The sequence below is a fragment of the Monodon monoceros genome, unplaced genomic scaffold (genome assembly GCF_005190385.1).
Source record: "Monodon monoceros isolate NGI ecotype Baffin Bay Population unplaced genomic scaffold, NGI_Narwhal_1 Super_Scaffold_1, whole genome shotgun sequence".
Lineage (NCBI taxonomy): Eukaryota > Metazoa > Chordata > Mammalia > Artiodactyla > Monodontidae > Monodon > Monodon monoceros.
In genome coordinates this window covers 78,974,679-79,002,383 of record NW_021703765.1, presented here as the reverse complement: position 1 = coordinate 79,002,383, position 27,705 = coordinate 78,974,679, and the positions used below count along the sequence as shown (strand labels likewise).

The 27,705-nt window shown below is 43.5% G+C and overlaps 1 protein-coding gene across 5 annotated transcripts in view; it reads right to left on the bottom strand.

Moving 5' to 3' along the window:
* P2RX7 (purinergic receptor P2X 7) overlaps positions 1-27,705 on the bottom strand; it is a 49,609-nt gene that overhangs the window by 10,329 nt on the left and 11,575 nt on the right. For 4 of the 5 annotated variants that reach the window (XR_003793707.1, XM_029223823.1, XM_029223805.1 and 1 more), the window contains exons 2-9: positions 24,466-24,634; positions 23,284-23,352; positions 18,909-18,981; positions 17,778-17,874; positions 13,052-13,132; positions 12,295-12,424; positions 8,614-8,750; positions 1,062-1,152 (exon numbers count right to left, since the gene is read on the bottom strand). Coding sequence is in view for 4 of the 5 variants with exons in the window: in XM_029223823.1 (XP_029079656.1) it covers positions 1,062-1,152; positions 8,614-8,750; positions 12,295-12,424; positions 13,052-13,132; positions 17,778-17,874; positions 18,909-18,981; positions 23,284-23,352; positions 24,466-24,634 (847 nt within the window). In the remaining variant the exon portion in view is untranslated. Of the gene's footprint in view, positions 1-1,061; positions 1,153-8,613; positions 8,751-12,294; positions 12,425-13,051; positions 13,133-17,777; positions 17,875-18,908; positions 18,982-23,283; positions 23,353-24,465; positions 24,794-27,705 lie in introns of all 5 variants that reach the window. The other variant, XM_029223814.1, reaches the window with a different exon arrangement.

Sequence of the window (27,705 nt, the reverse complement as noted above, 5' to 3'; positions counted from 1 at the left end):
TGTTTTAAACAAATAAGCACTGGAACTCACACATTGAGAGGAGAACCATTGAAAGTTTTTTATTCCATTCAAGGTGAGGGTTTCAAAAGAGCTTTCCCTAAAAGTGATTTGAGATTACTTTGGAAACAGAGGGAAGGAATGTCTGCACAAACTCTTCCTATAGATGTCCCTGTGGTTTTTATTCTCAGTGTCTTTGTGTCCTCTCACTATATCTCATCGATTCTTGTGCTGCTTATCACCATGTTACATAAATAATACGCTGTCAGACAAGGTATGTGGGCATCTGTTGATTTTTGCATACCCAGCATCCCCTCCTTCTGGAGACAGCATGCCCGTTTTCCTTTGGAGAACCATCTGTGTCCATACTCAGTCCATGTAGTTTGCGGGGAAGGGACTGGTTCAGGGCTGATGTAAGACCAGCCATTGCGAGTGACCCTGGTCACAGTTCAGCAGTGAGCATCTGGCCCACATTGGGCCAGTCAAAGCCAGTGGCATCTGCTGAAGCTTTTGCTGAGATGTTCTCTTTTCACTGAGGTTGCTAAATTGCTAAGGTATGAGTAGCCGCTGACACCACTGCATAAGATGACCCGCCGTGAATGACACCAAAACAGAGGAGAACAAATGTAAGAGATGGAGGGAGGCAGGTTCCTGATGATGTCGTTAAGACATCTGGATTCATGATGTCCGAAGCCTGAAAATTGCCTCTGGATTTTTCAGTTATGTGAACTAAAAAAAAAAAGTCTTCTTTTTTCCTAAGCCCATTTGAATTGGATTCCTTACAAAGTATTTTGCAGAGGGATTTCTTTCTCTCTCTTTTTTAAGCATCAGAGTATATTGAAAATCGAGTATTAGGTTTTCTCCCCAAGCCCACTCTTGTACTCATTAGATGACTTGTCCAAGAACAAGAACATTTCTTCCCCCTCTCTGATCCCACATGCAAGATGCACAGTGCCAGCTAACGACTATGACCAAAACATTCACCCTTTGAGACACTACAGCAATAATTAAGACACAGTCATAGGAACGGAGATGCCGGTGGCTGAAAGCGAGAAGAGACTTACGGTGCCAAAAACCAGGATGTCAAAACGGATCCCAAAGGCTTTTATCAGGGTCCGCTTTTCGGTATTATTTTCCTTATAGTACTTGGCATATCTGTAGGAGGAAAAGGATACATATTTATAAAGATCTCTCTGGAAGTGCTGGTATTTTATGAAAAGAAAAACCGAACCAGTAGCCGATCTAGTCTTCTTTGTCCGTCTTCTAGCTCTGCTCTGGTTGGCAAAGGAAAGAACACAATCCAAACCCATGAAATTCTCTGTCTCTTCACCTTGAACCAAGGCACCACTTCTCCACGTCACCTTCTCTACTTCCAGCATCACAGGATGATGGAAAGTCTGTGTTTTAGTTTAAGATTAAAATGAACAATTTTTAACCAATACAGGGTTAACAACAAGAGAAATTTAAAAAAATAACTTCAAGCACTCTGATCATTCTCTAAGAGGGAAAAGTTTAGCTTCTAGAACAAAGAGGGGGAGGGTGAATCTTAGATACTAATGAATGGATTGGGAACAGGTGCCCCTCAGCAATCTGCTCTAACTGTGTTTTCTTAAGATTCTATATTTGTCTGTTTGGCATCCATTATCACCAGGGCCAAACTAGCAGGCAATGTTGTTTACATGCCCCCTGCCATCCAGCTTTTGCAAGTATGTGAAAATCATGTTACAAACCCTCTGACCAATCCTGAGTCCATATCTCCAGCCACCTTCTGTATCTAACTTTCACACACCCAGCCAACATTTCCCCTGCCCTAACTTGCCCAGGGCCAGGTACCAGACAACCAGAGACAACCCCTGTAGCCCAGAGCCCACCAACATTACTCAAACTAGCCAATCCTAAGCTGTTTCCCCTGCCCTGCCTTTCCTTTCCCACAGAAAACACAGTAAAGGCTCTGGGCTGTGCTTTCCCCTTTCTCCTGCTAACCCCTGACCAAACCTGGTGCTTCTCCCTGTGGCCCTGTGTGACCTGGTGTGCCCCACCTCTCGGGAAATTCTTCTTTCAAGGGCATTGACTTCTCTGTGTTACTACTCAGTCACCTTTATAAATTAAGACCTGGGCACAAATCACAGTCACCCAAAATATGCAGCCCTCATCAGTGCTACAGTCAGGGAAAGTGTCATGTTTTGTTTTTCATGAATAATTAGGAAGGCTTAAGCCACAGGCCTCACAAAACTTTTAAATCTGACCCTCCCTCTTACCACTTTTGGTGGCTGTTTTTAGGTAAGGACATATATTTTCTTTGAGTTATTAATTCATAATCTATTTACAGGTGTGGGGAGAGAAGAAAACAGAAAACAGATGCTCTGCCAAAATATAGTTTGGAACATCTGAAATTCTTATTCTTTTTAAACTCACGATCTGACATTGAGATCAGTTAGATATTCTCTGGCGCTTCAGTGCCTGTTTCTAGCCAAAGGGGTTTCAGTTTCTTTGCATCTGATTGTTCTCACTCCATGACAGTACTTTCTTCTGCTCTATTAATTGATTTGTTTTTTAAAATACAAAGCAAGCATGCATCACCACTCCATGCCTCAGGGTTGCATTATCTCTCTATGCAAGCTGTTTTGCTGGAAGGTTAACACTGTATAGTAAATACTTGAATTTCTGCTTTCAGCGTCTTTGTAGAGTGGGTCTCAAACTGAGGGCAAGAATCACTTGGGAAGTGTGTTCAAAAGGCAGATTCCTGGGCCTCACCCCCAAAGGGTGGTTTCAAAAGGTGTGAGGTGTTTCTAGGAATCTGTATTTCCAGGAAAGGTACCAGGTGGTTCTGATGCAGGTGATCAGTGGGCCACACTCAGAACACCAGGCCCTGGGCAAGGATGTTTTTACACTCTGTAGTGGGTTGAATAATGGCCCCCCAAAAAGATAAGTCCAAGTGCCTAACCCCTGCACCTGTGAATGTGACCTTATTTGGAAATAGGATCTTTGCAGATGTAAATGAGTTAAGGATCTCAAGATGAGATCATCCTGGATTTAGGGTGGGTCTTAAATACAATGGCTGTATCCTTATAAGAAAAAGGAAAGGGAGAGTTGAAACAAACACAGAGGAGAATGCCATGTAAAGACGGAGGCAGATACTGGAGGGATGCAGCCACAAGTTAAGGACCACCTAGAGCCAGCAGAAGCTAGAAGAGGCAAGGAAAGATCCTCCCTTAGAGACTTTAGAGGGAGTATGTTCCTGCCGACACCTTGATTTTGGACTTCTGGCCTCCAGAACTGTGAGAGATAAATTTCTGTTGTTTAAAGCCATCAAGTTTGTGGTAATTTGTTATAGCGGCCATAGGAAATGAATACACACACACACCCATTCTGAGAAGCAGAGAAGCACATCAGGCATTCTGTTCTGTGTGGGTCTTCCCTGCTTTACACATCTTGTAAATAAACTGAATAATTGAAAAAGGATCTTTTGCCATGGATCTTTTGGTAAAGGACAAAATTCTGCAACGTGATCAACTCCTTCAACTTCCTATGTTTTAGAAATTTATGTTTTCTCATAAACCTCATATAACCTCTAACATCCTTCCCTTTTGTGTGGCTATTTGACAATAACTTGTCCAGTTACCTGTCAGATCTTGACATTCTATTTTTGGCTAAAGATTTCTTCTGGTGCTTATTCCAGAGAACCAATGCTCTAAAACTTTGTTCTAAAAGAATATTAACATCACAACCAGTTCTTCAGAAAGCTCAGATCTCTCCAGGAGCTAATGTTCTTAGGCTTAGCTCAGTGACTTGAAGAACATTTGATAACATCTGATTGGTCCATTGCCCTGCATGCGTCCGCTGATTGCTGTAAAAACAGCCTGTGAGGGCAGTCGGGGACCACTGATCCAGGCCTCTCTTTTTGCTAATGGCCACAAGCCTATTCAGTAGAGCAGCTGGGAATGATCAAAACATTACCTAAACTAGGAGCTAGTTTCAGGGCCCTGGATGGAATTCCACTGACCCGGAGAAGGCAAAATCCTCTTACATCTTGATCTCAGCCAGCCTTTAGCCAAGGGTCTCAAACTCAAATGCCTATAGGGGCCAGATAACAGAAATGAGTGATGCAGCCAGGTAAGAGGCAATAAGGAGTGGTGAGGACCATGGCAAACCAAGAGCCACATGGCCTTTCTAAAGGGAACCACTGATACTCAGCTCTAGCTGAGTGCTCCCTGTGGAATATGAAGCCAGTGTTGTCAAATGGGTTGATTTTTTTCAAATAGTTTAATTTTCAAAAAAAGTAGGAAGTCCATATTTTTACATAGAATGTCTCAACTTTCAGAACATTGTGCAGGCCAAAAACAAAAACAAAAACAAAATTTGAAGCCTGCTTGCCAGTTAATGATGCTGCTTTAAATAAAATATAAATAGAGCCATTTGCTTAAGTGGACCCCTCCAGAACTCAATAAGAGTGCTAGCAGAAGGGTTAGGAAGCAGTGAATGTGTGTGTGTGTGTTTGCACGTGCACGTGTACTTTGGCCTGTACTTGCATGCTCAGATTAAGTAGACACTTTATGTTATTCATTCTCCCAGGCAGCTAGCAACCTGGTTGTAGAAAGAAAATATAGTCAGATGAATCATCTAAGAAGGAAGTATGTTTGGGATGCTAGAAAATATAGTCTAGACCAGTGCTTCTCAGATTTTAACGTGCACATGAGTCTCCTGGGAATCTTAAGATGCAGATTTTGACTCAGTAAATTGAGAGTGGGGGCTGAGATTGTACATCATAACAAGCTCCCAGGTGAGGCCCATGTTGCTGGTTCCAGGATCACATTTGAGTATCGAGGGTCTAGATTAGTGATTCTCAAACTTAAGTTTGCATTAGAATAACCTGGAAGGCTTATGAAGACAATCCCCAGAGTGTCTGATTCAGTAGGTCTGTGGTAGAGCCTGAGAATTTGCATTTCTAACAGGATACCACATGATGCTGATGTGGGGACCCGCACTTTGAGAACCACTGGTCCAGACCATTAGTACTAAAAGTATTCAGAAAAGCTAATATGTTTGCAAGTTGATTCCCTAACATGGACTCCTATGTGTGCAGTTTCTCTTAACTAGGAAAGCTCAGTCCTCAGGAAAGTGCATGATGCCTATGGGGGTCCTATCCTGTGCTTGGAGAGGCCTTTTCTGGTTGCATTTCCCCACACCCCCATCACACTATCTTGTTTGATTTTCTTTGAAGTATTTATCATCATCTGAAATGGTTTTGTTGGATTTGTTTGTTCTATTGAGGTATAACTAACATATAATAATAAAATGCACAAGTCCTAAGGGTTCAATTCAATGAGTTTTGACAAATGAATACTCTATGTAACCTAGATCCCTACCAACATCTAGAACATTCCACTACCCCAGAAAACTCTTGTGCTCCCTTCCAATTGGTTCCTACTTCTCCTTCCTACCCCCAAACCCCAGCCCAGCAGCCATTGTTCTATCTTTTATCATCACAGATAAGTTTGCCTGTTCTTGTACTTCATATAAATGGCATTATAGAATGTACTCGTTCAGGTCTGGCTTCTTTCACTCAACGTAACGTCTGTGGGATTCATCTATGTTGATGTGTGAATCAGTAATTTCTTCCATTTTTATTTATGTTAAGTAGTGTTTTATTATATAAATATATCACAATTTATTTCTCCATTCACCTGTTATTGCACATTTGGGCTCTTTCTGGGTTTTGCCTATTATGAGTAAGGATGCTGTGAACATTCATGTACAAATCTTTTTGTGGAGATATGTTTCCTTTCTCTTGGGTAAATACCTAAGAGTGGGATTTCTGGTTTAGAGGATAGATGTATGTTTACCTTTATAGGAAACTTCCCAACAATTCTCTAATGTGGTTGTACCATTTTACACTCCCACCAGGAAAGTAAGAGAATTCCAGTTGTTCCTCCTCCTTGCCAACCTTTGGAATTTCCAGTGTTTTTAATTTTCATCATTCTGGTGGGCATGTCATTATATTTCATTGTGGTTTAAATTTGCATTTCCCTGGTGACTAATGATGTTGACTTGGAGTTTTTTTATTATATTTTTGTCTTATATGTATAGTCATGTCCTATTAGGATATATGCTAAGCAGTAACTTGTCTATTTTGTTTACCAATGTATACCCATTGGGGCAACAAATATTTTTTTCTTCAATATATATTTAATGAATGAAGAATGCCAGTATCAACGTCCTACCAGCTTCTTAAGCAAATTGTATAACCGAGGGATATACTCAGCAACTCTCTCTGAAAAGGAAACAGCAAAAGCCTGCTTTGTGTCTGGAACCAGAGCACAAAATGACCAGCCACAACTACAGTCACAGAACCCCTGCCTGGCTCCCACAGGAAATGAAAGGTCATGGAGACTGTGTTATAAGCCTCAAACTGAGAGGCCAAATTACTGCTGGCCCTGTGTTGTAGGGACAGGCTGAAAATATTATCCAGACGTAGGAGGTAACATGGAAACTAAGTTAGGGGCAAAAGATCACCAATGGGAAAAAGTCAGGAGCAGAGGACTGAACTGTGCAGAGCATCAAAACAAGAATAGATCAGCACAAAACCAGCACTAGCCAGCTCAAGAGTGAAAATGAACCAGAATTCTAGTGAATTCATAGGGTTGAAGTCCAGAAGCTAGAAGCATAGGCGATGTACTACAAAGAACCTTAAAAATTAGACAAAACTGCAGTGAGGAAGCAATGTTACCCAAGGTATCAGGAGTCTTTAAGATGTTCTTACTGGGCTTCCCTGGTGGCACGGTGGTTAAGAATCCGCCTGCCAATGCAGGGGACATGGTTCGAGCCCTGGTCCGGGAAGATCCCACGTGCCGCGGAGCAACTAAACCCGTGCGCCACAGCTACCGAGCCTGCGCTCTAGAGCCCGCGAGCCACAACTCCTAAAGCCCACGTGCCTAGAGCCCATGCTCCGCAACAAGAGAAGCCACAACAATGAAAAGTCCGCACACCACAACGAAGACCCAACGCAGCCAAAAATAAATAAATTTATTAAAAAAAAATGTTCTCACCAAAAGGATTTCCAATCAAGATGGCAGGCTGCCTCACCACCTCCACTACCACCTCCCACCCCACTGCACTTACACAAAGAAGTGCAAGATAAAGTATTTTTTAAAGTCATATCAATATATTATTGAGCTCAAAACAAGGAAGGGCAGGTGCTAGAGATGAGTGGTAAGTGGGGACTAAAGCCACGTGAACCCTAGGAGTACCAGATCAGATTTGTATCTGAGCAGCTAGAGTCTTAACATACTTCTTGGGAAAGGAGCTGAGGCTGCAGATGCCCTACTTAGCAAGGAAGCAGGGATGGGATACTTCTAGTGGAGTGAAGACACCCAGCACCAAGAAATTAAACTAAAAACTGGTTTGTAATTGATAGATGCCATACAGTCCTGGCAGGAACAACTACAAAATTAAATTATCACCCCAGAGGAATGTCTCCATATCCCATGGCACACGCAAAACTTTGCACATGATCATTTCTGCCAAAGTCCACCAACAAATATTCCAAAGCCCCACAAAGAGAAATCCCATCCGCGTTGCTACAGTTCAGTGTGAAAGGGGTTATACAGTAGATTGGACAAAAGGAGTAGGATCCATAAGCTAAGAATGGATCTCACTGAAACAGTAATAGGTGGCTTTGAAAAAGAACTGAATTTAAATCCGAGAAATGAAAAATATAGCCATATAGTATTTTTAAAACCTGAAAGCATATGGTAAAATGCTCATAACCTTTGATCCAATAATTCTGCTTCTAGAAACTTATCCTAAGGAAATAATCTGGGATTCAAACAAAGATATATGTACAGAGGTATACACTACAGAGTTATTTATAAAGAAAAATCAGAAATACCGCAAATATCCAGTAATGGCGGAATGGTGAGAAAATTATGAGATGGAAGGGAAAGGGTGAGTTTTAAGGTCTTAGTGATCTAGGTTAGGATTATGGAGCTTCATACTGTTAGCTGTGGGTCTAAGGGAGATCATTTCACCTTTCTCAGCTTTCCCCAGGACACTAATATCTACCTTCCAGGGTGGTTGTGAGGTTTAGTGATGGTGATATAAATGCCTGGTATATAGAATACCCTCCCTAAGTTGTAGCTAACGTTATCATTACACTCACAATGGAATACGATGATAATTACTGTGATGGTCACAAAGAATTTTGAGTGACCTGGCATATGAAACCCCCCCCCCAGAATACCAAACTATAAATGTGATATGATCTCATATAAGCCTTACAAAACAATTGGTTAGACGAAGGAACATTCACCAGAGGGTTATCTTCAATTATCTCAGGATAGAGGAATTATGGGTGATTTTTATCCTCTTCTCTATGCTTTTCTCTGTTTCCCAAGTTTTGTTTTTATCTTACAAAGAGTGTGCAATTCTTTAATAATTCATACAAAAATTCAGTCACTGCCTAGCTCTTAGAGGAAGTCTTTTACATTCCTCTTGTTGCCTTGGGAACCAAAACTAGTCTTGCTGGCTGCTGAGGATACAATTCAGCCAGGCCTGGAAGGTCCCTGGGGATCCAAGGGTGGCCAGTCACTGGGCAAGTCTGACCTGGAGCACTGTTACCTGAAGCTGTAACCAGGGTACAAGGACTCCTTGGCAGTCTTGTTGTCAAGGCGACGGAAATTGTATTTTGGACGGCAGTGATGGAACCACCTGTCCAGGTTGCAGTCCCAGTAGATCTCAATGCCCATGATTCCTCCCTGGGGAAGACAACGAGAGACAATCTCTAAGTCCCGCTGGACATGGGTTATGCAGCCATCAGACATCTCCCTACATAGTGATCACCACTGAAGGAAAAGTTGGCTTTTGAGGGAAAAAAAAAAATGCTGATTAAAAATTTCAGAGCCATAGGTGCAGCCCTATCTAACTCATACAACTAGTACTGTGGCAGCTACAAACGCATCTCCCTGCTCCTCCTCCCACCTGGAATACGCCACCGTTAAATTTATTTTCCTAAAATATAACTTTCAACAAACCACTCCTGTAATCAGACACCTGTAATATCCACCCCCCCATTAAAGTTTAAGCTGAAACTTGTTAGACTGGAATTCATCGTGCTCCATCACATCTTCTCTGCTTATCTCCCAATACACCCCTGGAGAAAGCTCTTATTCCGAAATCTCTATGCTTTTCCCTAAACACACTTTGCATTTTCATTTCTTTTTTTAAAAAACAGCTTTATTGAGATACAGATGCCCACATAACTTGTGCATTTAACAGTTTTTAGTATATTCACGTATATGTGCAACTGCCACCACAATCAATTTTACAACATTTTCATTACCTCCAAAAGAAAACATGTAAACTTTAGTTACCACCCCTCTCTCAAGCACTAAGCAACCACTAATCTACTTTTTGTCTCTATAGAGTTCCTTATTCTGAACTTTCATATGAATGAAATCATATAATATATGATCTTTTATGTCTGGCTTCTTTCACTTAGCATGATGCTTTTAAAGTTCATCCATGTTGTAGCATGTGTCAGTACTTCATTCCTTACTGTGGTGGAAGAATATTCCATTGATTGAGCATACTACATTTTGTTTATCCATTCATTCTTTGATGGACGCTTGGGTTGCTTCCACCTTTTGGCTATTATGAATAATGCTGCTGTGAACATTTATGTACAAGTTTTTGTGTGAACATATGTTGTCATTTTTCGTGGGTACATACTTAGGAGTGGAGTTGCTCGGTCTGCTTTGAATTTTTAAATCTTGGCCCTTGACCTTTTCTCCCAATGAAATGTTTCTTCCACTCACCTCTCTAGCTAAATCCTCCTCATCCTTCAAGACCCAGCAAACATCCTTGCCCACCCACTCAGCCACTCCTGTGCCCCTCAATTCATGGTGACCTTTCTCTTCTCTAAACTTCTAAAGAATCTGTTAATCTCTTACCTATACTTGGTACTTTTTTTTTCTACAAACATGTTTTTGAGTACTGACTATCATATTTCACTGAATCTTAGACACCATTGCTTGTAAGACACATAGGGTTTTTTATTTTTTCTTAATGTTCCTCTAAGAAAAAAATGCTGTCAATTAAACTGTGAGACTCCATCAGCTGAAAGCCCTTCCTGATTTTGAAACTATTAAAAGTGAAAAAAAGGTATGTCTTTGAATAAATGAAATCAGGCATTTCAAGACAGTATGCTAGATACTGAGGATACAGAAATGAGTAGCAAGGAGGCTCTGACTTGGAGAAAGGGGAAATAATGCAGAATAATCACAACTGCCATTTTTTTGTCAGGCACTAAGCCAAGCACTCTACATATTACAGTGAATATCTAATGCCTTTGTCACTTGGCATCCAATTTGCCTTCTTCTGGGAAAACTACCTGGAATCTCCTTGGGGACACACCTTTCCCAACTCTCAGTGGTTTGAATGGGGCTATGTCCTCTCCAAGCCCCAGGAGTGGGCACATGACTCAAGCCTGGCCAATCAGGACAGTGCTCCCTTCTGGACCTTGTGATTGATTCAGGATAGATATGTGGCCCAAGGTAGACCAATCAGAGCTCTTCCTGAGACATTTTGCCAGAACCATAGGAAAAGAAGTCCTCTACTGGCTGGGACCACTAGCTATAGAGTGTGAAAGTCTAAAGCAGCATTGTCTAATAGGATTTTCTGCGATGATGGATATATTCTATATTCATGCTGTATAGTACAATAGCCAGTGGTTATTGAATGCTTGAAATGAGGCTGGTATGACCAAGGAAATAAAATTTTAATTTTATTTAATTTTAATTAAGTTTAAGTCACTTCACGTGACTTGTGGCTACCATACTGGAGAGCACAGTGCTAGAGCTTTGGTGGCTTTGCTTTGACATGTGGAGAATATGCCTGAGAATGACATCATCATTAAGGAAATAATCAAGAGATGAAAGGAGTCAGATTCCTGAAGACATCATTTGAGTTCCTGGAGGCAGCTATGCCTAAATCTATCATACTCTTCATGCAATCAACAAATATTTATTGAGTGTCCATTATGGTCTGAACATTACACAAAAATGAACCACCCCCCTGCCAAAAAAAAAAGCTAAATGTCCCTGCCATCATGGAACTTACATTCTAGTCAGGCAAAATAGACAACAGACAAATGGGTATGTAACATATATAGTATGTCAGATAATGCTAGGTGCCAGGGATAAAAATAAACATGGAAAGGGCCATAGGGCATGCTGGGATAGAGGTGGGAATTGTCGCTTTAAATGTAGCGGTAAGGGAAAGCTTCACTGAGCTTATATTTGAGTAAATATTGGAAGTAGGTGTAGGAGGCAGCTAATGCTATGTCTGGGACAGACTGTTCCAGGCAGAGGGGAACAGCAAGAGAAAACTCCCAAGGTAGGAAGATGCCTTGGGTATACTAGAATGTTCATTTTTCCTGGTCTTTTTACACAAGTTAATATGGTTCCTTTTTTGCCTAATCCACTTGAGTTTGGTTTCTATTATTTGCCCCCAAATTACTTTTTGATTTAGTTTTTGCTTACATCATTTGAGTTGGATTTCTATAACTTGCAACCAGAAGAATCCTGACTAATCCAAGTGTGGTAGTCTGAGTAATGGTCCCCCAAATATTCCTAATCCTAGGTCCTAATCCCTGGACCTCTGCATATGTTACCTGAAATGGCAAAAGAGACTGCAGATGTGATTAAGTAAGGATCTTGAGATGAGGAAATTATCCTGGATTATCTGGGTGGACCCTCTGAAGACACACTGGTCTTTATAAGAGGGAGGCAGAGCAAGATTTGACACAGAATAAGAAATCAATGTGACCACTGAAGCAAGATGCTGTGCTCCTGGCTTCAAAGCGGGAAAAAGGGGCTGTGAGCCAAGAAATGGAAGGAACGCAGTTCTAAAAGGTGGAAAAGGCAAGGAGATGGATTCTCCCCTAGAGCCTCCAGAGGGAGCATGTCTCTGCTGATATCTTGATTTTGGCCCAGTGAAACTCATTTTGGACTTCTGACCTCCAGTAGTATAAAAAAAAATGTGTTGTTTTAAGCCACAAAATTTGTGGTAATTTGTTATAGCAGGCACATGAAACGAATACACTGAGTGTCTCTCATAGAGTTGTTGTGGGATTAGATAAGGTGATACAGGAAAAGTCCTTGTCACCATGCATGGATTTACAAAATGCTCAATAATTATGAGCATATTATTAAGACCCAGTGGTCCAGCCTCTTGGCCATTTGTCATCCTCCATCCCTTGACCCACCCCCCCACATCCCACTGTACAAAGACGTCACCAACCTGAATTGCCACATCTGAAAAATTATCTCCTGTTTCTTGGAAGATATCTCCTAGTCGGAAAATGGGACACTGTGGATTCTGAGTCTTGTGAAAGGTGCAAGTGACGTTTATATCCGGCAAGATGTTTCTCCTGCACATAATGGAAAGCAAACAAACAAACATCTCTATTGAAAACTGGGATCCATCTCTTTCATAGGAGTGAACCAATGTGGTACCCGGGCATCATGAGGGCCTCCAATGATTCTGCCTCCTGGGATTTACACCCTTGTGTATTCCCCTCTCATATCATACAGTGTTGGTCTCTGTGACCAATAGTATACGACAGAAGTGATAGTGTGTCTCTTCTGAGATTATATTATAAAATACAGTGGCTTTCATCTTGGTTACTGTCTCACTTGCTTGCTCTTTGGCTTGGATCTCTTGCTCTGGGAAAGCTGGCCACCGTGTCCTAAGGACACCCAAGCAGTCTGAAGGAGAGGTCCACATGATGAAGTACTGAGCCCTCCTGCTGACTGTTGTGTGAGTGAGCTTGGAAGAGTATTCTCCAGCCCCAGTCCAGTCTGGAGATGAGAGCTTGACTGCAACCTGAGAGACCCTGAGCCAGAACAGCCCAGTGAAGTCATACCCAGATGTCATTCTGGGATGCACAGAAACTACGTGAGAAAATTAAAGTTTGTTGCTTTTAGTTTCTAAGTGTTGGGGTGATTTGTTACACTGCAGTAGATACCTAATATAGCCAGACATTCTGGGTGCTTACGTGGTGTAGTTGTGGCTGGGGAAGTCAATATTATTCTTGATGAGCACAGTGAAGTTTTCAGCACTGCCCAAGAGCGCAGGCCTGAAAGAGAGAAATGAAAAATGGGGATCAGTGACTACAGGGACCAAAGGAGTCAGTGGGCCAATGGACCAGAGGCTCTGGTTTCTTGCTTGGGTCAATATGATGGATGAAGAGAAATGCAATCCACTGGGAAAAACCTTCCAAAATTCTCCAGCTTCTCCAGGAAGAATTTCTCCCTTCTTAAGACCCCTGTGGAAGGAATTCCCTGGTGGTCCAGTGGTTAGGACTCAGCACTTCCATTGTAGGGGGCACGGGTTCGATCCCTGGTCAGGGAACTAAGATCCCGCAAGCCACGTGGCATGGCCAAAAAAACCACAAAAAACAAAAGAGACCCCGTGGCATTTACTGTAATACTTTTCACTCTGATTATATGTTTAGTTATGCACAGTGGTATGTTGGTAAACGTTTAATAACCAGCTCTCCAGGAAAACAAAAAGCCCTGATATTGTAGGAGTTACTGATTATTCTGGTATAAATACTCCCACCCTAGCTGATTTCAAGCTACCAATAGAACATCAGTGAACTTGGAGTTGGGAAGGGATGAGCAGAAATGGCTCAGAGCTGGTACAAGCCAGCTCCAGCACACTCCTGTTTGTATCTTTCACAATAGGCTTTGTGATCCTGCAGGGCTGAGATAACTTTCTCATCTTGGCATCCTCAGCCTTTAGCACAGGGCCACACATATATAATTGACTCTATCATTCACACTCTAGAGGCTCTGAGTAGTGTAAAATTCTCCATGAGTGAGAGGAGCCCAAATTCTCGACTGCTGGAAGGTCCACCCACCATCCATGCATTCATTCATTCATTCAACAAATATTTATTGTACTGGGCATGGGGCTGAGCACTAGGGATGTAGTGATGAACAAGACAGTCGAGGTTTTTGTCCTTGTGGGGTTGACAATCTGTTAAAGATGGAGAGAACTGGCTCCATAAAAAGATACCACTGTTGCCTGACATGCCTGAGTAGGTGGCAGATGTATATTGGGAGAAGCACAGGCTAAAGGTGGAGGGTATTTGGAAGGGGACATCAAGAATGATCTGCTTTGGGGGACTTCCCTAGTGGCATAGTGGTTAAGACTCCGTGCTCCCAATGCAGGGGGCCCTGGTTCGATCCCTGGTCAGGGAACTAGATCCCACATGCATGCCACAACTAAGGACCCCGCTCGCTGCAACTAAGACCCAGAGCAACCTAAATAAATAAATAAATAAATATTAAAAAGAAGAAGAAAAGGACTTCCCTGGTGGCACAGTGGTTAAGAATCTGCCTGCCAATGCAGGGGACATGAGTTTGATCCCTGGTCTGGGAAGATCCCACATGCCGCGGAGCAACTAAGCCCGTGCGCCACAACTACTGAGCCTGCGCTCTAGAGCCCGCGAGCCACAACTGCTGAAGCCCGTGCGCCTAGAGCCCGTGCTCCACAACAAGAGAAGCCACCGCAATGAGAAGCCCGCGCACCGCAATGAAGAGTGGCCCCCGTTCACCGCAACCAGAGAAAGCCCACGTGCAGCAACGAAGACCCAATGCAGCCAAAAAAAAAAAAAGAATGATCTGCTTTTTATTCCAGGACTTCCAGAGCCCAACTTTGGCTCTATTGGAGATGTAACTATAGAGAACACTGTAATTTTTGCCTGTCCAGCAACAATTCCCCCTTTGGCAGTAGCACCTCAATTTTCTCCCTTTGGGGAAGCCAGGTCTCTTCCACTCTCAGCCCACTCTCATCTCCTGCCCATCCCTACAGCTCCCAGGGTGGGCAAGTGATCCAGAGCTGGTTAAACAGTGTAATCCAATCCCTTGACTGCAGTGATCAGTTCATAGATTGTCACATGCCTTAGGCCACTGAGAACATTACAGGATTTTTGTGGGAACTGTTGGGAAAGAAAAACTCATTTTCTCTAGGATTATTAGTAGCAAAGACAGTGTAAACCTGGAGTACCCCAGACCAGAGTGTAAGGAGAGCCAGAATGGAAGAAAGAATAGTTAGGGGCTGGGGAGAGGAGGAAGGTGGAGGAAAAGAGAGAGAAAATCTTAAGACATCATTTGAAAGCCTTGATCAAGCCATGCCTGAAGCTAGTATTTCTGGACTTCTCATTTACATGAGTCAAAAACACAAGCCAAAAATTAACAGTCCTTTTTATCTGAAGGCCGTTAAAGTTGTTTTTTTTTTATACTTAAGCTTTTTAAAAAATTTATTTATTTTTGGCTGCATTGGGTCTTCGTTGCTGTGCGCGGGCTTTCTCTAGTTGCGACGAGCAGGGGCTACTCGTCGTTAAGGTGCACGGGCTTCCCACTGCAGTGACTTCTCTTGTTGAGGAGCAGAGGCTCTAGGCACGTGGGCTTCAGTAGCGGTGGCTCGTGGGCTTTAGAGCTCAGGCTCAGTAGTTGTGGCTCGCGTGCTCTAGAGCGCAGGCTCAGTAGTTGTGGCACATGGGCTTAGTTGCTCCACGGCATGTGGGTTCTTCCCGGACCAGGGCTCGAACCCATGTCCCCTGCATTGGCAGATGGATTCTTAACCACTGCGCCACCAGGGAAGCCCCCCAGTTAAAGTTATATTTGTCCCTTGCACACACAAAAAATCTGATTTACAACAGATGCCTGCTATATGCCAGACCCTTTGCCTTTAGAACATTCTAAACCCCACACTTCCTGGGCAATACTCTAAGAATCAAAGGACTACAGGATCCCCTTTATTCCTCTTTCATGACACGTATAATTTTCTATTATGAATTACAGCCCTCTGTACATGTGTCTTATCGCTTCTATCGGTTTGGCCAATAAGTTCGTTCGGGTTTTTCTGTACAATGTTACGAAATACCCAAACGAAGTTTTTGGCCAACCCAATATTAGATTGCAAGAGTCTTGGGACCTGCTGCATATCTGGGTCTTCTTGTATTTTACAAAAAATTTAGCACTGCCTTCATTGTGGATGGTTACATGTAAAATAAATATCTAACACCTACTACATGGTAATGGATGTGTTAGACGAACAATTAAATGAATCATCTAAGTAATCCATTCGTATAACATCTAAGAAACTAAAGTTCAGGGAGTTACTTGCCCAGGGTCATGTAAAATTGCAGCCCAGGGCCCAGAACATTAGAGATACACAGTATTTATCTGATGAATGAATGGCGGCAGAGCCAGGACTGAAAACCACAGGCAATCGAGAAGCCTCTTGCCTTGAACTAGGGACTCCTTGAATGTAGGCTGATGTCCCACCCAGGTCCTGAACATTCATTCAGTGACAAAGAAACTTCCCTGACCTACAAATGAACCAGGGTTGTGCCATTAACGATTGAGGGCCGGACGGGCTGATACTGCCTAGTGCTTCGCATCCTGACGTAAGAAACTTCTGCCTGAACCTTCTAAAAAGTCAGTTTGGGTAAGTCTTCTCTTTGCCCCAGAGATGCTGATAGTGTGGCCCTGAGTCACATTTGTCTTGAGCTGCACTGTCCAATATAGTCCAACATCTCCTAGGCATTTGTGGCATGTGTGACTATTTAAGTTAAAGTAAAGTAAAAATTCAGTTCGGTTGTGGTAACCACATTTCAGGTGCTTAATAGCCACATGTAGCTAGTGGCTACCATATTGGATGGTGCAGGTACAGAACCTTTCCATCATTGTGGAAAGTTCCATTGGACAGTGCTGGTCTAGAACCACCACATGTCTAGGGGCAGATCATCTGTGTGTGTGTTATTGGGCATTTACTGTGTGCCAAGCACAGGGCTCACTTTGCAATCACTGTACAAGTATTATCTCATTTAATTCTCACAACAGCCCAGTGAAGTAGGTGCAATTATTATCCTCATTTTAGTTTTTAATTTTTTGGCCCCGCCAAGTGGCACGTGGGATCTTAGTTCCCTAACCAGGGATTGAACCCGTGCCCCCCTGTGTTGGAAGCTCGGAGTCTTAACCACTGGACCACCAGGGAAGTCCTATTACCCTCATTTTAAAGACAAGGAAACTGAAGCTCAAAGAGGTTAAGCCACTTGTTCAAGGTCACACAGCAAGGATGTGTTAAAGCCAGGATTTGAATCCAGCTCTCCTTATTCTCTGCTGAAATGCAGCCCTCCCAGTGGTTTCTGAGATTTAACATCAAGTTCTGCCCTCTGGGCCTGACCTTTTGTGTTAAAGAGAAGAGTCAATACAGGGGACCACCAAATCTGTATGTCACTATGAACATTTAACTTAAGAAAACTGCCCTCCCCTTCCATTCCTTTTCCTTCCTTTTCTTCTCCCTTCCCTTCCTCTTCCTTCCTTTTTCCTTTTTCCCCTCCCTCCCTCCCACCTTCTCTTCCTTAATCACTCAGTACAGACACTGGCAGTCCGAAAGGATCCTGCTGTAGCACTGGAGGAGGTACCTGGGGGTGCCCTGGAAGGTACTGGGACAGCCAAGGGACAGGGGCACCCAAGGGTGTTGAAGGTATTAGCTATTTACCAGTTGGTATGGAATGACTTCAGTATTTTAACAACTATCAGGGGCCTCCCAGAGACCACTAGTGTGCCTGGCACAGGAGACACCAAGCCAGTAAGCCCTGGGACTTGGGGGGACGGTGCTGAGAAGGGAAGTCGGAACAGTGCCTGGCAGAACCTCATCTGCTCAAAGCTGAGGGCCACCGTGTCTGTCCCCTCCCTACAACTCACTCTGGGGCCTTTTCTGCTGCCTCCACGGGACACCAGGCGGAGACTTCACAGGTCTTCTGCTTCCCTTTATACTCTATACACCTGCCGGTCTGGATTCCTGTGGGGGTCAAGGGGTCGTAGAAGCACATGTATGAAAGAACGGGGGTGGGGGGGGTGGGGGTGGGGAGGAAACGCCACTCAACTCAAGCAAGAGACTATGTTTTTCAACCCAAGCAGTTTCAGTTTCCATGAAACCCATCCAAACCACAAACTTACATAAGAAAAATCAAGCAAGCAACACATAGAACAGTAAGCTTTTCAAAAAAGGATCAAAAAGAACACAGAAAGACCGTGGATGCTGTTCGATTATTTTGGTTTCTTTGCAAGAAAAGATGGCTGATGGGGGAGCTGAACAGGGTATATTCTTTTGCCTCGTATAAATGGACTAGAACTTGGCTTCTAAACAGGCATCTGAGTCCCTCTAGGTGCATACAGCATGTACCAGGATGTACAGAGCCATGGAGTAAGCATGGCACATCTTCCTGGAGTATCAGTGTCATTAACAAATTTTTGAGGGGAAAGTTAAATAGTAAATAATATTAATGACCTCTCCACCAACTCAAATGCATATGTATTATGGGATGGAATTGAATATTCATATGCTTTTTTGTGTACAGGTGTATTATAAACAATGATGGTTTTTACTTTTTCTTTTTTGTGGTAATTTTTTTATTACGTGCCTTAAGTTAAAACAAGAGCTTTGGAAATTCTGAAGGTTAATATTGTCCCCAGGTGCCCTGGGGGTGCACATTCATCCTTTTCAACCTTTGGGGAAATTCAAGAGGAAACACTTAGAACACTCAGATGATGCTATGGGCCATTCAGTTTTTCTATCAATGAGAAACCTGAAGGGGCTAATTCTGCAAGGTTTTCAGGAGCTGCTCTCACTGGGAGTTAGAGTCACATTCATAGTCAGCAGTTGGTCCTCTGGGTTCAGAGTCGAGGCATGGGGCAGGTACAGGCTCATCCATGGCCTGGGGAGGGTGGACGAAGGCAGCTGAGAGCCAGAGGCTAAAAATCTGGGCATCTCGAATGTCACCAAGGTTCCAGACCATCCACCCACGGGGTCTCAGGAAAAGAAACAGAACATACCTTTGCTCTTTGGGCCCATCCATCCCTTTTTACAACCCTGGTCAGAGGTACAGAGCGTCCTGCGGGTGGGGTACTGCAGAGAGAAGGACAAGGTAGTGGGGAATAAGCATCGTGTGTCCCTGCGATACAGAAGGGCAGATGTCTATGTCCACACAAAAGCTTGCACATAATGCCAAAAAAACGGGACAGCCCAAATATCCACCCGTAGATGAATGGACAAGTAAAATCCAGGACATTCATCCAGTGGAATGTTATCTGGCTGGCCACAAATACGAATGAATGAAGTACTGGTACCTGCTACGATGTAGATGAAACTTGAAACATGATGGATGCTAAGTGAAAGAAGCCAGATACGAAAGACCACATATTGTATGATTCTGTGTATATGAAATGTTCAGAACAGGCAAATCCACGGACAAAAGCGTGATCAGTGGTCGCAGGGGCTGAGGGAAGCGGGAATGGGAGTGACTGCTAATGGGTATGAAGTTTCATTTTGGAATAATGAAAATGTTCTGGAAACTGTTAGTGATAATGGCTGCACAGCTCAGTGAATATACTAAAAACCACTAAATGGTACACTTTAAAACGGTGAATTTTATGGTATGTGAATTACATCTCAATAAAAAATAAAAATTAATGAAATTCTAAGAAGCGTATGCCAGGGGCCACTTTCGGGGACAACCCTTGTGTTGGAGAGCAGGGGGCCTGGTTCAAGCAGCCCTGTGGCTCCAGAAACAAGTGAAGCAGACAGGCACAAAGTCTCAGCAGGAAATGTGGAAATAAAGGACTCCAGCCAGCACTCTCTCCTGGCCTAAGAAAATGAGGTCAATCAGCTTTCAATAAGAGCTGAGGACAGAATGAGGAAAAGAAAAATGAGATGACTTGGTTTATGCATACTCGGCTTCCCATTTTTCAGGGACCAGGTTTACCGGCCCGTCTTGGGGAAACCAGAAGCTCTGTGAAAATAGCCTCTTCTGTGCAATTTTACAGAGCTTCAGGGGAGTCCCCAGGCTTGGACCCAGGTACAACCAGGTTCGGCAATAGCTGCACCATTTTCTAGCTGAGTGGCCTCAGCCAAGGAACTTTGCCTCTCTGAGCCTCAGTTTCCTTCCCTGTAAAAGGGAAATGAACAGATTTGTCTTATATGGTTTTTGTGAAAATTAAATGAATTATGATGAGAAAGGGTTTAGCACATGGCTCTTGTTCAGTGAACGTTTCCTGTAGTTTTCAATCTCTTTCATGTTCTCTTTTCTTCCCAAGTTGCTTTCTTCCTGTTACCCAGCATGTCCTTGGTTTGCTGCCCTTGTGACCTCCAACTACACTATGAACCGTTTGAATACAAGGCCTGGGTCATATCTTTGTAGTTTGAGTGCCTGACACATAGTGGGTCTTGATGAATGTGGAATGAAATGAATGAATGAACAAATGATCATTTACTGTGGCTCATGGGAAGCTATGTTGTTTTGATTATTGACTGGAAAGAAATCTCAGGAAAGAAGATAAACTGACTCTATTTTACTCTCCAAAAGAAATTCCAAAATTAAAAGAAAATAAAGACGTGGGACTTCCCTGGTGGTGCAGTGGATAAGACTCTGCGCTCTCAGTGCAGGGGGCCCGGGTTTGATCCCTGGTCAAGGAACTAGATCCCACATGCATGCTGCAGCTAAGAGTTCGCATGCCGCAACTAAGGAGCTGGCGAGCCGCAGCTAAGACCCAGTGCAACCAAATAAATAAATAATAAATAAATAAATATATATTTTTAAAAGACGTTTTAATCATCTCTTTTTGTGGTTGTCACATGCGTTGATGATGGCCACAAATTCTTTGTCGCTCTTGCCATTGGGAGGTAGAGGGTTTCCCCTTCCCTTTGAAGCTGGGCTGGCTCTGACCAAATAACCAACAGAAGGCAGTGGAAGTAATGCTGTGTCAGCTCTAGTACTGAGCCTGGGAGGCCTGGAAGCTTCTTTTGGCTTGGGGGAACCTGAGCTGCTATGAGGAAGTTTAGAAAGACTATGCGGAGAGACTCTGAAAGGAGGAGAAGCCTTGAGAGTCCCCGGAGAGGAAGAGAAGGCCAGCCATCCCGGTACCCCAGCTGAGCCTCCGAATGGTGCTAGCCCCAGCAGCTATCCGACTGCAGCGCCGTGAGAGATCCCATGCAGATCCCAAGATCAGCAGAACTGCCCAGCTAAGGTCAGTCAACCACTGAACTGAGCTCGTAAAATGCTTGTTGCTTTAAGTCCACCAGGTTCAGGGTAGTTTGTTATGCAGCAATAGATAATTATAACCAATGTCTCTTCATTTTGGTGTACCGCTGGGGTTTGGCCATATTTACTGAGTCAAGCCCTGTCCTTGACTTCCACCTCTTGATCAGAGTTAGGGTGGGTGTCAGTATGCAAAGAGAGGAGGCGAATATCCCATTAGAGCAACCCAAACCAGCTTGGGTCACAGGTTAAAATCCCAAGAGTTACATAGTGTTCTCTGGGCTGCTCTTTGAGTTCCAGTCAGTCTGAGTGACATCCTGTCTGAGAAAGAGTAACTTGTCATTTGAACCGTCACAGCTCGCATTTATCCAGTGTTTACAATGTATCATGCCTTGTTTCCAGCCTGTCACAGAGATTCGCTCATTTGTTTCAAAAATCCTAAGAGCTAGGTTTTGTAATTAGCCCCATTTTGCAAATGAACATATCAAGGCACAGAGTGGTGAAGCCACCTGCCCAAAGTCACAAAGCTAATACGTCAAGTATTAAACCATTTACAGTCTAGCTCCTAAATCCAGGCTCTGGGCTACCCTAACTGTCTTCCTTACCACTCTCAGTAACTTGAAAAGTGCTGTGAGGGACTTCCCTGGTGGTCAAGTGGTTAGGACTCCGAGCTCTCACTGCTGAGGGCACGGGTTCAACCCCTGGTCGGGGAACAAAAATCCCACAAGCCGCAGCAAGCCAAAAAAAGAAAAGAAAAGAAAAGCATCTGTGCAAAGTACCACAGGGGTGGAGGGTAAGTAGCAATTCCAGAGTATGGGACAAAAGGGAAGCAAACTGGCCCCAAACTGGATACAATTTTGGATGCTGCCGGGAAGGGAGGTGGGAGGGAGTGTTTAGTTGGACTGACGCCCGCTACTTCGTTAGAGTAGCAGGAACATTTAAGGGGAGATGGGGGCAAGATAAACATAGAGAGGTCTCCTTTTAGGGGAACGTTATTGAGATAGACACCAAGGGAACGTTAGCTTGTTTCCAAGTTTAGGTAGAAATGACGCCAAAGACTGTAATGAGATAGAGCTTATCCACCCTGATCTCTCAGACACTCAGAAATCTAGGCCTTGTCACCAGAGTAGGCTGACGAGCAAGACCCACAGGCAAGGCTGGTCTTCCCCACAGGCTGGGGACCCGCTCAATATTGCCACAGCGTTGTGCCCCTCAGTTGGGACGGTCCCTGGTAAAGCGCAGGTGTGTTACTCGAGAGGGGAACAGCAGGAGTGTGTTGCCTAGACAAATTTTGCTATAGACAAACTTACCAGAATAGCTAGTTATCATTTTACAGAGCAGAGAGCAGGACTGGGATGGGACAGAATAGGACCAGTATGTTTTGATAGGGAAGAAAGTTTTCCAGAAAAAGTAGGGGAAGGTGGAGAGTACGGAGAGGGCAATGCTCCTATGTCTCCCGCCTTCACCACTACCCACTCCCGCCTTCACCACTACCCACTAGCCATGTCTCCCGCCATCACCACTACCACCCATGCAGTCTGGGAAAGACTGCATGGGTGGTAGTGGTGACGGCAAGAGACATGGGAGCATTCCTACCTGATATAGAGCCTAAAACTCTAAGAAGTGGGATGAAAAATCAAACTTGATTCCCAGGCTGGCCCTGCAGGCAGTTCACAGTGGACCGTGGCAGAAGCTGTGAATGAGGACAACTGGATTCTAAGCTTGGCTCTGCCTCCAGCAAGCTGTGTGACATCGGGGAGGTCACTGAACCTCTCTGATCTTTGTGCTGACCTGTAAAGTGGGGCTGGGAATGCTGTTACCCCCCTAAAGTTGAAGTGAGGCTCCACTGAAACATGAGGTGCTGTGCAAAGGTCAAGGATCCCTGTTGTCATGAGCTGCACAGGGAGTGAGCGATGGAGAAAGCGGGCCTTGAGCTGCACAGGCTCCTAGTGCTGGAGCTGGAGACCCAGGGGGACAGATCGAGATCTGGTGGTTACAGAGGGAGAACTACAACATCTTCTCACCCTTTCCACCCAGCCCAGATCTACACCCCTGCTTTGTAGCAAGCAGAGGCTCAGTAAATATTTGCAGGCTCCAAAACACGCCGGGTGTCAGTTTCCATTTCCTCTGACCTGTGTCTCCTCCAGGAACTCTTGTCACTCATCACATCTTACCTCAGGACACAACCCTTGCTCTTGGCCTTCTATCTTGAGAAAGTTTGTCATCACAAAAAAAGAGTTGCCCTGCAGAGAAAAAGGAGAGAAGGCAAATGTAAAGCCATTGAGAACAGAACTACTTAATCATAGTAATCCAGCTGGCCAAGTGCCTGGGGGCAAACCTTTCCACTCTTCTAAGTTTCAGTCTAGAAATCAGGATCTGGAAGCAACTGACAGCCCTGAGGCCTAATATCAAAGCTGGATGAGCCACCCTGCTGAGCTGAGGGAGAGCAGAACAGTTCAAATTGATTGAGCATTGGTTTTCCATTCCAGCCTCAAAAGCAGCCTTTTCATTTTTTGGACACAGTGAAATCCCATTAAGTTGAAATTCAAGAGACCTGGGGAGGTGGAGGTGGAGGTGTCACCTCCATCAGAACGCTGTTCAGATTATCCAGGACTTTAATGAAAGGGCAGTAGGTCATACCACCACCTGGGAAATAGCTGGAGGTTTTAATGACCCACTGTTAGAGACAAAAACGGATAGCAGCTTGGCTTTTATGGTTTCGAAAAGCTTTCCAGCTCCCAAGGGCTGCCAACGTGCCCTTTTGTCCCTCCAACCCCCATCTGTTCTTTTTTGTTCTCAACCCCACTTCAGTTTCTCCCTTTTGAGAATTCTACTTTCATTTTCTCTTCTTGCAAATTGAGACAATCTCATGCCCTTTCTCTGTGAGCCACACCCTTCCTTTCCCTTGTGCAAAACTGTACCCAAGAGTGTTTTTCTGGAGACATTTTTGTTGATAAAATGTCACACAAACAATATAGAAGGGCTGGTCCCCTCTAGGCAGAAAGTTCTTTACCTTTCTGGATCTAGGCAAAGTTTGCTGACTTGATGGCCCTGCTTCTGAAAAACTGTGTATAAATCAAGTGTGAGTGAATCAAATCATGTTTTCAATGCACCAGGACACACTGCTATTTTGAGAAACCCTGTAGGACTTGATAAAGCAAAGAATCATCTCCTTCGAGTTGCTGGATCTGACCCAATTTTGCAATTTTTAGGTTTTCTCAGTTGGGATTTTCATAGAGCTTTTTAAATGGGGCCAGTGTTTTTCTGGAGTGAGGCTCTAGGTCCCAGGGAGGGGTGCGAGGTCCTGGGGACAGTGACCAGGGACGATTCCTGAGAGGATGCTGGTAAGTGCTCACCTGCAAGGGGACAGTGTAATCTGCCGTGTCGAAGACATTCCACACTACCTTCTTCAGTCCGTTCTCCATAATCTCCTTTTTCACCTCTGCCACCCCTTTCACCTTGGCATGCACAGAACTGATGACAGGTTCTTTCCATTGGTACAGCCTGTCATTCACCAAAGCAAAGCTAAATGGCAGACACAGAAAAGCATCAATGGTTTTCTCAAGTGAGGCACAGTGCACTGGTTTTGGATGCAGGTTCCGAAAGTCATCTCCATTAAAATCCTAGCTTTGCTGGGTGACTTCGGGCAAGTGACTTGCCTTCTCTGTGACTCATTTTCCTTACCTGTAAAATGGGAAGAATAGTCATACCTACCTCATAGGGTTGTTGTGAGGATGGAACAAGATATGCATGCAAACTCCATAGCGCTATATCTGGAGCATAGTGAGCTTTCACTACATAGAAACTATTGGCCCCAATACCAACCTCTAATATTGCCTAATATACACCCTAATTTATAGGTTGCCTTCTCAAATACCAAAGTCCACCCCAGGCTGGTCCACCAGCTTTGTTTTGGGACTCAGTAACACATGAGCATCTTTTTAAGGGTGTGTCCAGCAGGTCAGCCTCCTGTCTTCCAGAAACACCCACCTGATTTACAAATAATATTGATAATAGCAGCTACCCTTTATTGAGCACTTAGTACATGCCATGTGCTCTGTATGCATCCTCTCCTTTAATGTTCACAACAGCACTAGGAGATAGCGGCTGTAATCATCACCCTTTTGTAGATGAGGGAGTGGGCTCAGAGAGGTGCAGGAACTTGCCCAAGGTTACACAGGTAGTCAGTGGCAGGACTGAGGTCCTTGATTGGTCTACCTTATAGCCCAGAGCCAGACCTCTTAGCCATGTGCTGTACTTGTACCTGCATCATGTGGCTCTGCCTCTGGTTTCCTGCCTTTTGATCCATTCATTAGCTGTTAATATCTTCTTTAGAATATGAATCTAAATTATATGGTGGGGGGGAAGAGAGGGAGAAAGTGGAATTGATAACTAAAAATGGTAGATTCCATCCCCATTTATCTCTTTTCCCTGTCTCCCATTGCCCTGAATAATTGAGTTTATTTTATTTTTTATTTTGGGGTTTTTTTTTTGGCCATGCCATATGGCACATGGGATCCTAGTTCCCTGACCAGGGATTGAACCCACGCCCCCATGCAGTGGAAGCATGGAGTCTTAACCACTGGACTGCCAGGAAAGTCCCTTAAGAGTTTATTTTAAATGCTTTGTTTATTCATTTGGCAGGTACCTATTTTGGTCTCTTCCCTCTGCTCAGTCTCTGATATCTGAATGATATTAGGAAGTCTAAGCCAATGGCTGCCCTCTATGAGCTGACATTGGGAAACCAAGACACAGTGGGCCAAGGCTTGGTCCCAGCCGTTCTCAACCTTGGCTGTACAGTATAATTACTTAGGGAGCTTTCAAAATTGCAGCTCCCCAGTCTTATCCCTGGAAACTCTGATTCAGAAGGTCTGGAGAGTTAACCAGGTACCTATATATTTTTCTAAAGTTGATTTTAATGCACTGCCAGGGTTGAGGACCCGTGGGACACTCACGGAAAGACAGGTCACATTTGGCAATATGAAGTACTGTACATTTGAAATGCATTCCCCACGCCCCAACAATTCCACTCTTAGGTACATGCCCCAGAGAAACCCTCAAACATGTGCCCAAGGAGTCATATACAAGAAAGTATAAAGTTGTACTATTTGTAATAGGGAAAACTGGAAATAACCTAAATGTCTTTGAACATTGAATGGGTGAATAAATTGTTGGATTCATCCAATGGGATGTTCTGCAACAGTGAAAATGAATGGAGAGCTGCTTGTATCAATATGGAAATAACATAATATTGAGTAAACAAAGCATGCCACAGAATGAGAGAAAGTTTAAAGAAATTCAAAAAACATTATATACTTAAACAAATACCTGTCCACGCATATTCATAGCAGCACTATTCACAATAGTCAAAAGGTGGAAACAATCAAAATGTTCATTAAAAGATGAATGGATAAACAAAATGTGGTCTATCCAAACAATGGAATACTATCTACCCACAAAAAGGAATGAAAGGATGCACATGTTATACTGTGGATGAACCTCAAAAAACATTCTGCCAAGTGAAAGAAGACAGACACAAAAGGCCACTTAGTGTATGATTCCACTTATATAAAATGTCCAGAATAGGTAAATCCATTGACACCAAGAGTGGATTTATGGCTGCCAGGGGCTGGGGAAAGAGGTAAATTGGAAGTAACTGCATAATGAAGTTTGCGTTTTGGGAGATAAAAATGTTTTGGAACTAGATAGAGGTGGTGGTTGCACAGCATTGTGAAGGCACTAAATGCCACTGACTTGTTCACTTTAAATCGTTAATTTTTATGTTCTATGAATTTCACCTCAATTAAAAAGGGAAAACAGAAAACTTCCACAAGCCTCTTAGATAGACAGCCTCATCCATCAGAGGGCAGGCAGCAGAAGCAAGAACTACAATCCTGCAGCCTGTGGAACAAAAACCACATTCACAGAAAGATAGACAAGATGAAAAGGCAGAGGGCTATGTACCAGATGAAGGAACAAGATAAAACCCCAGAAAATCAGAATAATGATAGTGAAGATGATCCAGGACCTCGGAAAAAGAATGGAGGCAAAGATCGAGAAGATGCAAGAAATGTTTAACAAAGACCTAGAAGAATTAAAGAACAAACAAACAGAGATGAACAATACAATAACCGAAATGAAAACTACCCTAGAAGGAATCAATAGCAGAATAACTGAGGCAGAAGAATGGATAAGTGACCTGGAAGACAGAATGGTGGAATTCACTGCTGTGGAACAGAATAAAGAAAAAAGAATGAAAAGAAATGAAGACAGCCTAAGAGACGTCTGGGACAGCATTAAATGCAACAACATTCGCATTATAGGGGTCCCAGAAGGAGAAGAAAGAGAGAAAGGACTCGAGAAAATATTTGAAGAGATTATAGTCGAAAACTTCCCTAACATGGGAAAGGAAATAGCCACCCAAGTCCAGGAAGCACAGAGAGTCCCATACAGGATAAACCCAAGGAGAAACACGCTGAGACACATAGTAATCAAATTGGCAAAAATTAATGACAAAGAAAAATTATTGAAAGCAGCAAAGGAAAAATGACAAATAACATACAAGGGAACTCCCATAAGGTTAACAGCTGATTTCT